Here is a 13,046-nt window from a genome sequence, read left to right as displayed (position 1 = left end):
TAGGGTGATTATCTTGAGAACTACTGATTTATGCTTCTTTCAGGTGTTGTAGTATCAGAATTCTTAACCTACGTAAAGTAGCCAACATTGTTTTTAACTGCTTCATCAATTCATGACCACTTTTGTATTGGGTAAAATGAATATATATGTGTGTGTATATGTGTGTGTGTGTGTATATATATATATATAGAGAGAGAGAGAGACAGAGAAAGAAAGACTGGGAGAAAGAGAAAATAGCTTTTGGTTAGAGGCCACAAAGTATTTAGTGCCTGAAAGAAAAATGGTGCTGGCAAGAGAAAAAGGAAAAAAAAAAAAAAGATACGGTTAGCTGCATCCCTTCCTTTTAACCTATTGAGTGTCGTCATGCTATATAATTACTTTATCCCTTTAGTAACAGGTTCCTTTGGGACTCCCATTCTCTCTACTCTCTTTTAAGTAGAGAGCCTGAAGACTCTAACTAGGCCTCTTTTGCCCATTGGCCTAAAATATTCTGTTAAGACTTTTCACTGCCTAGTTTTTTAATAAATAAGCCCTGACTTCTCACTCTTAGGTTTCATGATTGTATCCTATTTTTTTTCAGACCAATCGTAATTTTCACTGAGTGAAACCGAAGTGTCATAAACTGAACAATTTGAAGAAGTCTGGGATGTGTGGGTGACAATTTTAAGTGAACAAATATAAATCATGTTTTTATACCACTTTCCTAGACCTAGAAAGAAATAACTAATGGTTTTAATACTGCTGGGTATAAAAAGAAGATGAGTAAAATTTAGAATCTTAAAAAAACAATTTATAAATGTTAAATTTAAGGAAATCATAGATTATTTTATCTTCCTGAATGCTAAAGCAGATACCAAGAGCTGTTTATACAGATTTATTCAGAATTCCCATTATTTTGGGGCACCTGGGTAGCTCAGTGGGTTAAGTGTCTGCCTTTGGCTCAGATCATAATCCCAGGGTCCTGGGATTGAGTCCTGCGTTAGGCTCTCTGCTCAGTGGGGAGCCTGCTTCTCCGTCTCCCTCTACCTCTCTACCCTGCTCATGCTCTCTCTTTCTTGCTCTCAAATAAAAAAATAAAATCTTTAAAAAAATAATAATTCCCATTATTTTAAGGTTGCTGCTAGGGTGTATTGTGCTTTACTGATACCTGCTGACATATTATGCTTAGAGATGATGGTCCTTCCTTTCTTCCACCACCACCCCACTGATTATGGAGAGTCTTTAGAGAAAATAGTTCATTGTGCTAGTTGATTGCATGCTGAATAGTAGCTTGCTGCCAATTATCATTTCACTGCCATATTATTTTTTTCTCATTTCCACTATGGAAATTAAAGCAGAACTTGTTTAACATTAGGTTCCATATATATTGTGGATGCAATTGGTTCTGAGTATTTGAGCCATTTTTTAAGTAGCTGAAAAGGTAGGTTGAAGCTAGATCAGAATGTTTGGTTGAGGGACTTGAAATGTGTTAGGTAGTCTAGAGGAAATTTTTGGACATATGACTGGTTAAGTGCAATCTAATCCAGCTTTTTGTAAAATGAATAAAAGAAAAGAATGAAGCTGTAGAGATCCTAGTTGGAAGACCCTGGCACATTAAAGAAAAGGTAAGTGGAGCTAAACTGGAATGTTAGCAGAATCAGTGAAAGGGAAGGGAGAAGAAATGTGTGGGAGTCTTCCTAGAAGTAGAATATTCATGACTGGATGACAGAGTCAAACCAAGCTCTACATGATCAGTCTTCCAGCCTTTTATCACACTTGGGACTTCATTTCCTGCCATTTTTCCAAGCCTGCTTATTCTGCTGCAGCCACATATGTCTCCTTATAGCTCTTGGAATATATCAAGCATACTAGCTACCACTTGAGTACTCGATTGGTCCTTAATCCTTCTACTGTGAAAGTCCTCACTTCCTTGAAGACTCTGTTCAGATGCCACCTTATCAAATAATCTTCCCTGACTACACATTAAAAAAATCACATCCTGGCATTCATTATTTGATTTACCAAAGTTGAATTTTTTTCATGGCACTAAAGCACTGACATTTTATTATATACTTGCTTATCTATTTATCGTATGTCTCCCTCTTTGTAGATAGTAAGCTACATGAGGGTAAAGGCTTAGTTTTGTTGCCTGTTATATCTCTATCACCTAGAACATGGCTGGTATTTAGTAGGTATCAATAAATATCTGTTGAATCAATGAACAGAATAAATACAAAGGTGAAAGAGATGGGAATCAAAAAATTATACCAGTATTTCAAGTCTGAAGGATTCAAAGGATAGAGGTGTTATTAACAGAGTATGGAAGAGTGAAAGAGGGGTTGATTGAGGGTAACAGAGACACAGGGGAAGATAAATTTGGCTTAAATATATCAGCTTAAGTATTTGATGCTGGTGAAACAACCAAAGCAGTACTGTGGAATGGGCAATCTAAAATGTGAAGAGAAGTCTGGCATTGAGGTAAAGATCTCTTGAGTCATCTTCATAGAAACAATACTTAATGTAATGGAAGAAGGAAAAAAAATGACAATCGATATAAAGACAGGATTTTCAGATTTGAAAATTAACATTTCATTTTGGATACTTAATGTTTTAAATATACAAACTTATTTATACATATTTTTTGTTTGTTTCATAGCTGGGTTAACAACTTTGGCCATGAAGGTCTTGGACTCTTACTGGATGTGCTGGAAAAGCTTCTGGACAAGAAACAGTAAGAATAAACATGAAAAATATCACTGATGGGGAAATTAAAAAAATTTTTAAGCACAACATAACATGTTTATTTCCCCTTTATTCAGGCAAGAAAATATAGACAAGAAGAATCAGTATAAACTTATTCAGTGCCTCAAAGCATTTATGAATAATAAGGTAAGTAATAGTAATTTTTGCCTGTCACAAAAGGTGAGAGCTTGTTCAACAGTATATGAAAGTATGAAACAGTATAGTAGGTGTTTATTCGGTTTTCAAAGGGTCTTTATGATGCAAATCATCATGCGTTTCATCAAAATATTATTTAAAATATACTTTGCTTCACAATATATTTATTGGTAGGTTTTTATAATTATGGAAGCACATAAGTCTGTTGCCAAATTAGATAATACTTTTTTTTCTTTCATGGTTAAGTATTTTATGTTGAATACCATTTTTTACAGTGTTTTTATTTCATTGAAAAGGGAATTTCAAAGCTATGGTTTGACTTACTTGCTAAGAACATTATAAGGTTAAGATTTCTTTTTTATGTTTAATTAATATCAGTGAGTTAATGTACATAGAAGACATTCCTGGAAGATTGCAGAGTTTTTATGTATATGTATACCAGATGCAATATTAGAGACTTTATGAATTCTAGACAAGGGTTTTTTCCTAAAAATAATCTTTGCTCATGGTGCCTGAGTGACTCAGTTGGTTAAGTGTCCGACTCTTGATTTACACGCAGGTCATGATCTCAGGGTTCTGAGATGGAGCCCTGCATTGTGCTTCCTGCTCAGCACAGAGTCTGTTCGTCCCTCTCACTCCCTGCTGCCCCTCCCTCCACGCATGTGCACATGCACGCACGTGCGCTCTCTCTCTTAATTCAAAAAAATAATCTGTGCTCAAGTTATGATGTTATAGTTACTATTTCTTTTTCTTTTTTAAAAAACTATTTTTATGTTTTAAAGATTTTATTCATTTAAGAGAGAGAGAAGGAGCAGTGGGGAGAGGCAGGGGGGAGGGGTGGGAGAGAGAGAGAGAGAGAGAGAGAGAGAAGCAGACTCCCTGCTGAGCAGGAAGCCCAGTGTGGGGCTCCATATCGGGACCTGGAGATCATGACCTTTGCTGAAGGCAGACACTCAACTGATTGAGTGACCCAGGCACCCCTTAAATGATTTTATATATTTATTTGAGAGGGAGAGAGAGAAGATTGAGAGAATGAGTGGGAGGAGGAGCAGAGGGAGAAGTAGATTCCCTGCAGAGTGGGGAGCCCGGTGAGGGACTCCATCCCAGGACCCTGGGATCATGACCTGAGCTAAAGGCAGACACTTAACCGACTAAGCCACCTAGGTGCCCTATAGGTATTTTTTCTATAAACAGTTTTGTTACTGTATTAGACATGATTTCCTCTATATTCCTATAAGGTAAAATACCACTAATTCACTAACTGTATAATTCTCTTTAGATGGTGTTTTAATCTCAAAGTATTTAATAGAAAGAATTATAACAATAACCAAAAAACTGGCCAGATATATAGCTGTTAATATAATATATACAATCTTATCACATTAATAATGTGATAAGATTGTCTAATCTGTAAACAGTCTTTCTTAAGCATGGGATTATATATGATTGTATATATGTATATATTATGCACACATGTATCCGCAAAGGATTTTTGGCATGTGGAGTGGATGCTTGCTAGTTGACATAAGACTTTTGTATAGACTATACTAATTGCACTGTTCCTGGAAGTCTCTTCTGGAAGGATTTCTATCACTATTAATACAGAATTTCTCAACTTCTGTGCCCTTAGTGTTTTGCAACAGAATTATACAGAATCTGATCTCTTAACAAGAAAGCACTTAATGAACATTCCATCTCCACAATTCAAGATGAATCTCTTTCTTCAGTTGAGGGAAACAGAAATAATAGAACAGTATAGTACTAGAAATCAGGAGATACAGTACATGCTTAACCACTAAGTTGAGTGGCCTTTGGAAAAGCACTTGAAGTTTCTGGCTGTCAATCCCCTCATCTGTAAAATGAGCTGTTGCACCCTTTGTTCTAAATTCTTATTGACTTGCGGGCGCCTGGGTGGCTCAGTTGGTTGGGCATCTGCCTTCGGCCCAGGTCATGATCCCGGGGTCCTGGGATCGAGCCCCGCATCGGGCTCCCTGCTCCGCGGGAAGCCTGCTTCTCGCTCTCCCACTCCCCCTGCTTGTGTTCCCTTTCTCGCTGTGTCTCTGTCTGTCAAATAAATAAATAAGATCTTTAAAAACAAAATAAAAAAATAAATTCTTATTGACTTGCATTGTCAATTCTCATAGCTTAGCAGGTTACTAAATATCTATAACCAAGAGAGTCAATAGAGAAAGTCATAGTAGTGAGATTTCCTGTAGACCTTTTTCTGATAGGACATACACTGATATGTGAATACATAATTACTTTTACTTAAGAGTCTGGCAGTTTGGAAGAACATGATGGTTTGACTTATATTATTCTAAACTAAGGGTTAACCTGTAGTTAGGACATGTTAATATCTTGCATATAAATGCTCAGAACATGAATAAATGGTGAATCTTTTAAATTATAGGCATGGGAAACAATAGGCATGTAGTATACATTCAACATTTTTAAAAAAATATGTAGTGATATGTCCACTTCATGTTGGAATAAATTGTCATAAAGCATGAAACTTTCATCTGAAATTACTTAAATTTCACATTTGTTGGCTCCAAGGAATTTAGATTACCTTCTTCAAAAACTCTTCCTGGGGCGCCTGAGTGGCTCAGTCGGTTGAGTGTCTGCCTTCGGCTGGGGTCATGGTCCCAGGGTCCTGGGATCGAACCCCGCGTCGGGCTCCCTGCTCAACGGGGAGCCTGCTTCTCCCTCTCCCTCTGCTGCTGCTCCCCTGCCCCGACAAATAAAATAAATAAAACAAAACACTTTTTCTTTATACAAAACATGTAATAATAGGATCATAATAGGATCAAAAGCAAAGCATTGCCTCTTAACTTCCATTGCTGTAATATTGCTCTTATGTTTAGATTTATGGTTTTTCATTGTTTATTTCATTTTTATTTTTAGTATGTCCCTATGTACTAGAAACTACTTTTAACTTATAAAGGAAAATTTGAAAATTTAAATAATTTTACTCTCAGTCTATTTGATTTTTAAAGCTGTTGTTTTAAGTTTGGTAATTCCATGGTAAACCTGTCTCTTAGTTTTACACATACATTTTTCACTTATTTTCTTTGCTATTTAGTATCTACTGGCCATCTTTATACATGCTTGTCCATTCTGTTCTCTTTGCTTCTTTTTAATCTTGTCTCTTCTATTTTTTTTATTTGCCTTATCTCTGTATATATTATTTATTGTGACCTCTGGTAAAATTACATTTAAGAACTTTAGCTATGTTCCCCTTCTCGCCTCAAATTCTTTTGGAAGTTAAATTAGGCACCATGAAAATAATCATATATTTGGTACTTAACTAAAAGTCAAGCTTCAAATGACAATTTTGATCTGATGAAATGTTGGATTTTTACTGTTAAAATTTTATAAAGAAGCAAGCATTTCATAAGAAATCTGAGAAATACTTTGTGGGACAAAGATCAAAGAAAATACCTTCTAAATATAGTGAAAATCCAAGTTTTAGCCTTTTTTAAACATTTGTTTACCTATTCATTCTTATAATGCACACTTCTGTGGTTGTATTCAAGCCTAGAAAACAAATGCAAAATGATGTCTCCTCTGCCTAGTTCACTGTGACACTTAAGAAAACCCAGGTACCATTTACCTGGGTTCATAGCTTTTGTAATGCAGCACAGCTTCTCAAAGGGGCAGGATAATAGATGGTATGGGAAAACCTATTCAGAGGTTTATTGCTTCTTTAACTGACATATAGTATACAAAAGAGCTTTACAACATTTTACCCTTTTTGTTCAGTTTAATTTTCCACACAAATATATTGGAGAATTTAACAATGGATTCCAGATGTCTCCAGGAAGATCCAATGACATAAGTAGAATTACTTAAGAAAATCATATCAGGGGATGACTGGGTGGCTCAGTCGGTTAAGAGTTTGTCTTTGGCTCAGGTCATGATCAGCCCAAGATGGGCTCCCTGCTTAGTGGGGAGCCTGCTTCTCCTGCTCTCTCTACAGCTCCCCCTGCTAGTATGCTGGCTCTCTCTCTCTCTCTCTGTCAAATAAATAAATAAAATCTTAAAAAAAATCATATCAGTATGTACTTTACATGTTTTTCTTTGTTGAAGAAATACTGATTGTTCACATATTTCTCTCAAATCTTTATGGAGTTTTTAGGCAGGCTAATGTAGATCATATCTGATCAAGGGGAAAAAACTCCAAGATATAGTCATTTAAAATAAAAAAACAAAGATAAGTAACTGCATTTGAAAAGATTTCATATAATTAGGTAGAACCTCATTGTGGACGTATAGGTTTTTAGAAGAACAGATAAGTTGCTTTTTAAATTAAAGATGTGTTACAAATACATTTTGAATGAAGATTCTTTTTTTTTTCTTTAGTTTGGATTGCAAAGGATTCTAGGAGATGAAAGGAGTCTTTTGCTATTGGCAAGAGCAATTGATCCCAAACAACCCAACATGATGACTGAAATAGTAAAAATACTTTCTGCTATTTGCATTGTTGGAGAAGAGAACATGTAAGTATTGCTATATTATTATGTTAACTGCAAAGAAAATGGCACTTGCAAAATTAAAATTACGTATTTTGTGTTTTTCATTAGATAACTTGCATGAAAATATTATCACCTTTTAGAAAATAATTTATTGGCATTTTATCTTATCTATTTACATTTCAGCATTTTTAAAATTTTTTTGAAACAGATTTAAATAGATAGACCCCTAATGAGAAATTCTTCAAAGTTCATTTCATTGTAAAATGAATTAATAGAATTTTATCTGCTGAACTAAAGTAATCATTAGAAAATTGGCTCAATACACAGACACACACACACACACACACACACACACACACACACACACACATCCCCCATATGTGCACATCACAAAATTTGACTTCTTTAACTCACTGAATTGACTAGATGCTTTTGTTTTGTTATTTAAAGTAGTATTTTACTGTATCCTACTGTAATAAGTGAAAAAATGAATTATGTATAAAGTAAACTAACCTTTTACAAAGAAAGAACAAAAAGACTGTTTGCATTTATTCAGAATGCATGTATGTGTTAATTTTAACAGATTGTTGCTGAATGTACCTTAGTTCATACCTTCTTATGGAAGTAATATTGGCTGAGAAGCAAAATTTCTGATTTGATGTCATTAATAAGCCTAGTTAGTATGGAACCATTGTGATAAAGAGTGAAATATCTGCTAGGGGGATCACATACTAAAATATTTCTTTGACATTGTGTGTGACAGTAATAATTTCAATTTGAATCAGAATAGGGCCATGTAAAGATTTAAGAATATCCTAATACAGTGACTTTTTCATACCTATCAGAATAAAATGAGATATTGCTTAATGCTGCTTAGTGTCGTTAGAGACCAAAAGCCAAACACTAAACAAAAATATTATCAGAGAGCCTTAAGTCTTATCTTAGAACAAACTAAGAATGAAATAACATATGCAAAAGTAAGATTTTCTTAGGTTTTGTAGAAAAATCAGTTTATACATGAGTAAAAAATATTTTTCTTGTCAATCGGATTTTCAATACTTAATTCATATAATACAACCTATTCTGGTATATTTGTTATAGTTGTAGCTACAGTTTGATAAGCACAGTATACTACATAGAGGTTAATTTGATTCAGACACTGTATAGCAATAGTTTCCAATATTTTTGTTTATGTAAATAGTTTTCTTGTGCTAGATAATTATAGATGCTTCTCTAATTGCCTAGACTTTCTTTTTCAGTTTTTCTTTCTTGTTCCTTTTGAAAGAATGTTGATTTTTTTAAGGTCTTTCAAATGTACTTGTTCTTTCTAGTACTTTATTATAAAATCAATCTGTTTACATGTGAATAAAATTTTAATAATTGTAGATGTCATTATGCTTAAATGATTATTAATATTTATGCTAACACATGAAATACCAAACCTGGAATTTTAAATTTCAGTGTTTATCAACTAAATATCTTAAAGAATGTTACCCAGGAAATTTATTTTCCTCAAGGTTTTTTAATTGAATTTTCATTTTTTTAAATAATTGAATTTTCACTTTGATGCCCTAAAATTATTTAAAGCTGTCAATATTTGACTTGTAGAAATATGTGTATAGGAACACAACTCTTAAAGTGTAGTGGTCTCTAATAAACATCAAATGCCAGAAAGGAAATAAGACTGAAAGAAACAGATAACCCATATTCATAATGTGTGTGTATAAGATGGATTTCTCATATCTAATTTTTTTTACCCCTCTATAGTCTAGATAAACTTTTAGGGGCTATAACTACTGCAGCAGAAAGAAATAATAGGGAACGATTTTCACCAATTGTGGAAGGATTAGAAAATCATGAAGCTTTGCAATTACAGGTGAGTTGGTTTTGTCTTAAGTTGCTTCTGGGGTTATATTTAAAGTACTCATTTTGTCTGCTGCCAACTCCTTCTTAGCTATTATTTAAAGAGAATGAAACATAAAAATGAAATTCTTCCTATTGCTTGTCATTTATAAAAGCTAAAAATTTTATCTGTTAGAATAACAATTTGTTTAAAATTAGGAAAAGTACTTCTGATTACTATTAATATGGTATGATTATCATTAATATTTGGAAGAAATTTAGTAAATAATAAAATAAACCATGGGAATTAAAGCTTTACCAATAATCAGAACAACAGGGTAAGCAGTTTAGCCAGTAGTATTATCCTAACAGATGTTGATGAAATCTTTGGGCTTATAGTAGAAATTTAGGAAATCTAAGCATATCTTTATGCCATTCACACAATATTCAGAAGTCTGACTCACCAGAATAGGGTGGGGACTGAATTGCAATTCTTTGGTCAGAGTCTGTCTCATGGCTCTGTGTATACACAGCCTAAATGTCTTATTTAGAAAATGACAAAATTCAGTATCTTTTCTTAGATGGTTTCATGAAATGACCCATTTTATGAAAGATAACTTTGTTCTTGAGTGATGAGAACTCATATTTATTGGCTGTATTTATGGTATGAGATCATGGGCTGAGCATTTTAATTTACATATATTATATGATTAAGTTCTCACAACAACCCAGCTGTGCAGGCACTGTTATCATCTCCATTTTGTTTATAAGATGGATAGGCTTATTGAAACTGGATAACTTGTCTAAGCTGACACAGCTTGTAAGTGGTAGAGTAAGAATTTGACACCAGGTTTTTGGTCTTCAATGCTCATCTTTTTCTTTTGTTTACCATTTAATGCACCATGGGGAACTCTTTTTGAATTATTTTTTAACTCCTGTAGTATCATTCAACAAAAATGAGGTAGTTTTGGAATATAGGTGAGGTTTGGTGGGTTTGAATTCTTGTGACACCTTTGGTGCAAAATGGTGGTTTTATTAAAGTACGGGGACAGTACCCATGGGCGGAAAGACCTGCTGCATTGGGGTTGTGAGGGGTGGCTGATTATATACTTGGGAGTGGGGGAGATAAGGAAAAGTCAGGTTTTCAAAAGAAATTTCATATGCTAAAGAGGACCTACAAGATACTGGAGGCCTTGCCATTGTCAAGTTAAAGGTGTTTTTTCCTCTAGCAAGGCTTGAACTTTAGGACAGTTGGGAGCTTCCTTGGAGGAACATTACACTCTGCCTGCCCCAAGTATTTGTCACTGGGCTGCCGATGATAAGGACATTTAATTTTATCTGCATTTCCTTCTGGAAGTTAGGTTATTGATAAGAATGCTTTTTTCTTGTAAATCAGTAAGACTTCTGTAAACTGAGGGAGACTCTTGTCTTGCAGGACTGCAATCTCTATAAGTTAACCATTTGTTTTTCCTTCCCTTAGCTTTAGGGCAGCCAGGAGTGCCTGAGGAATGTCACACCTATCCCACCTGGGAGTGGGGGAGGGGGGTTTGTGGGGTGTCAGCTTGTGCTTTGTCCTTAGCTTTCCTTCTGTTCTCTCCTCAAAGAGAAGATGGTTCCACATTTAATTTTATCAAATTATTTAGTAGTGAGTGTTTAAATGTTAAAATTTCTTATCTGATGTAAAACAATTATTTTCTTTTTTATTGTGTTATAAGGTATTAGTATTTTTTTTTGCAAAAGTTTGAAACTTCAGCAGATATATGAATTAGCTTATCCAAAGAGAATGTTGTAGTGTTATGAAAACTGTAATCTGTCTTTAAATATTTAAGGATCTTTGTTAATTGTTACTTCTCCAACTGTGATGTTCATTTTGGATAAACTTTTACAGTTTGTCTTTTATGTCTAATGTATTACATTTTTAATAGTTGGGATATTTCCTTCTACTGTTCATGTAGGAAAGATATTAGGGTTCAAAGCCTGATGGCCAAAAAAGAATTCTTTATGTCTTTGGTGCAAAAAGGTGATTTTATTAAAGCAAGGGGACAGGACCCCTGGGCAGGAAGACCTCCACTGGGGTCTTGAGGGGAGTGGCCCGTTATATACTTTCAAGTTGGGGGATAGCATAATCTCTAAGGAATTTTGGAAGCAAGATTTCCAGGACCTTGAAGGGGCTAGCTGTTGTTAGGAAAAGGTCATTTATTACTGTCTGATAAAACCTTAGTCATGAGACCCTTCAGATGTATATCAGTGGGTCATATGCCTGGGTGATGATTGTCAACATGTATCTTGGAGGGGGTAGAGATAAAGGAAGTTTCCAAAGGAATTTTTATATTTTAAAGTAGACTTACAGCATTCTGGGGGTCAGTTAAGATTGCCTTCTGACTTTAGCAAAGTATTAACCTCCTGGCAGCTGAGTTCCTAGAGGAATGTCACTCAGCCTGCTTTAAGGACTTGTGAATGGGCTGCAAGTAGTAAGGAAATTTAATTTTTCTTTTGCCTTTGTTTCCTACATCACTGTTTTCCTTTGTATAATATACTTATTATAAAATTTATCTCAAAAATTTTTAATATCTCTACTGAAAGATTTGAAAACTACTTTTTAGATGAGTTCTTTAAATCTTTGTTCTTGTTCCGTATAGTTGGGTTTACTCAACTAAATTTCACTGGCATTCAGTCATTTGTAGGAGTTTGTACTTGTCTTGCAATGTTTGTTTAAGAGAAAGTAAGTATTTTAGATATATTCAAAGTTTTCATTACTCGCTCAAATGACTCACTTAAAATCACACAGCTATTGAGGGGTAGAACTGTAATTTGAAGCCAGGTCTTTTTGATGCAACATTTGTATACTGCATTTTCTGACCTTTAAAATGACACCCCTCCACAGAGTAGTCCACCCCAACAAATGGGGTAGGAATGACAATTGTTAGCCTTCAAGAAGTTGGACTGAATAGAATGATAAAGTAGCAAATTGTTAACAGGTAGCATATAGAAGAATTATAAGCATCTTGCTAGATATTCAAGAAATTGTTGAATACTGATTATAGATGCAAACATATGCAAATCATAATTTGAAATATCCTATTTTGATGAGTTAAAAATTAGTAATTTGTTATATACAGAGCCTATGACTTATAAGAATTGTGACGTGGGTTTATTTATTAGGACTATTTCATGTGATTTGAAAAATATCATCTAAAAGTTCAAAAATATATTCAGAATACAGAATGAAAACCAAAAGTTGGAATTTGTTGTTTAAAAAATAAAATTAGTGCTGTATTTTAACAGAATTACTTCCTGAGACTATAACATTTTGAGAAGTCTCAGGGTATTACAGAAATAGAAAAGGTAATTCTGTTAAAATACAGCACTAATTATATTTTTAAATAACAACTATATGTATTTTTTCTCTTTTTATTTTAAAACAGGTTATTAACTTCTCACAGAGGTTTTCTAGCTCATCTTTCAAGTGAAATTTTGTCCATGTGATAGGATTTTCATTATCTTCAATAGTTCAAGAAACAGATAGACAATAAATCATATATCTTCATATGCTCTATCTTAATTGACTTCCCTTCAGCTTAATAGCATTCTCAGTTCTGACCCATACTACAACACCTTTTGATCTTTCTTAATCTTCAAACTAGCCTCTTATCTTCCTTTTTTATTTTATAGTCCCACTCTCTAAAAGAATCATCTATACTTGTTTTCTGTATTTCCTAAATTACCTTTTACAACTCAACATTTTCACAGTTCTTAAAAAGGTTGATAGTGATCCTCTAATTTCAAAATCCAATGGCCTTTTTCTAATCCTCATCATTTGGCACTATTAATCACCTCCCTCCTTGAAAATTT

General features: G+C 34.1%; 1 protein-coding gene across 4 annotated transcripts in view; it reads left to right on the top strand.

The window, feature by feature from the left end:
* The window catches only part of DIAPH2 (diaphanous related formin 2), a 946,398-nt gene that overhangs the window by 240,461 nt on the left and 692,891 nt on the right, over nucleotides 1-13,046 (top strand). For all 4 annotated transcript variants that reach the window (XM_088028705.1, XM_088028707.1, XM_088028706.1 and 1 more), the window contains 4 exons: nucleotides 2,636-2,710; nucleotides 2,799-2,868; nucleotides 7,240-7,376; nucleotides 9,120-9,228. In XM_088028705.1, the coding sequence (XP_087884831.1) occupies nucleotides 2,636-2,710; nucleotides 2,799-2,868; nucleotides 7,240-7,376; nucleotides 9,120-9,228 (391 nt within the window). The remainder of the gene's footprint in view (nucleotides 1-2,635; nucleotides 2,711-2,798; nucleotides 2,869-7,239; nucleotides 7,377-9,119; nucleotides 9,229-13,046) is intronic.

This window comes from Eumetopias jubatus, unplaced genomic scaffold, assembly GCF_037043125.1.
Source record: "Eumetopias jubatus isolate StellerSeaLion01/CBP00866 unplaced genomic scaffold, mEumJub1_p1.0 scaffold_11, whole genome shotgun sequence".
Taxonomy (NCBI): Eukaryota; Metazoa; Chordata; class Mammalia; order Carnivora; family Otariidae; genus Eumetopias; species Eumetopias jubatus.
This window is presented reverse-complemented; position numbering and strand designations above follow the sequence as displayed.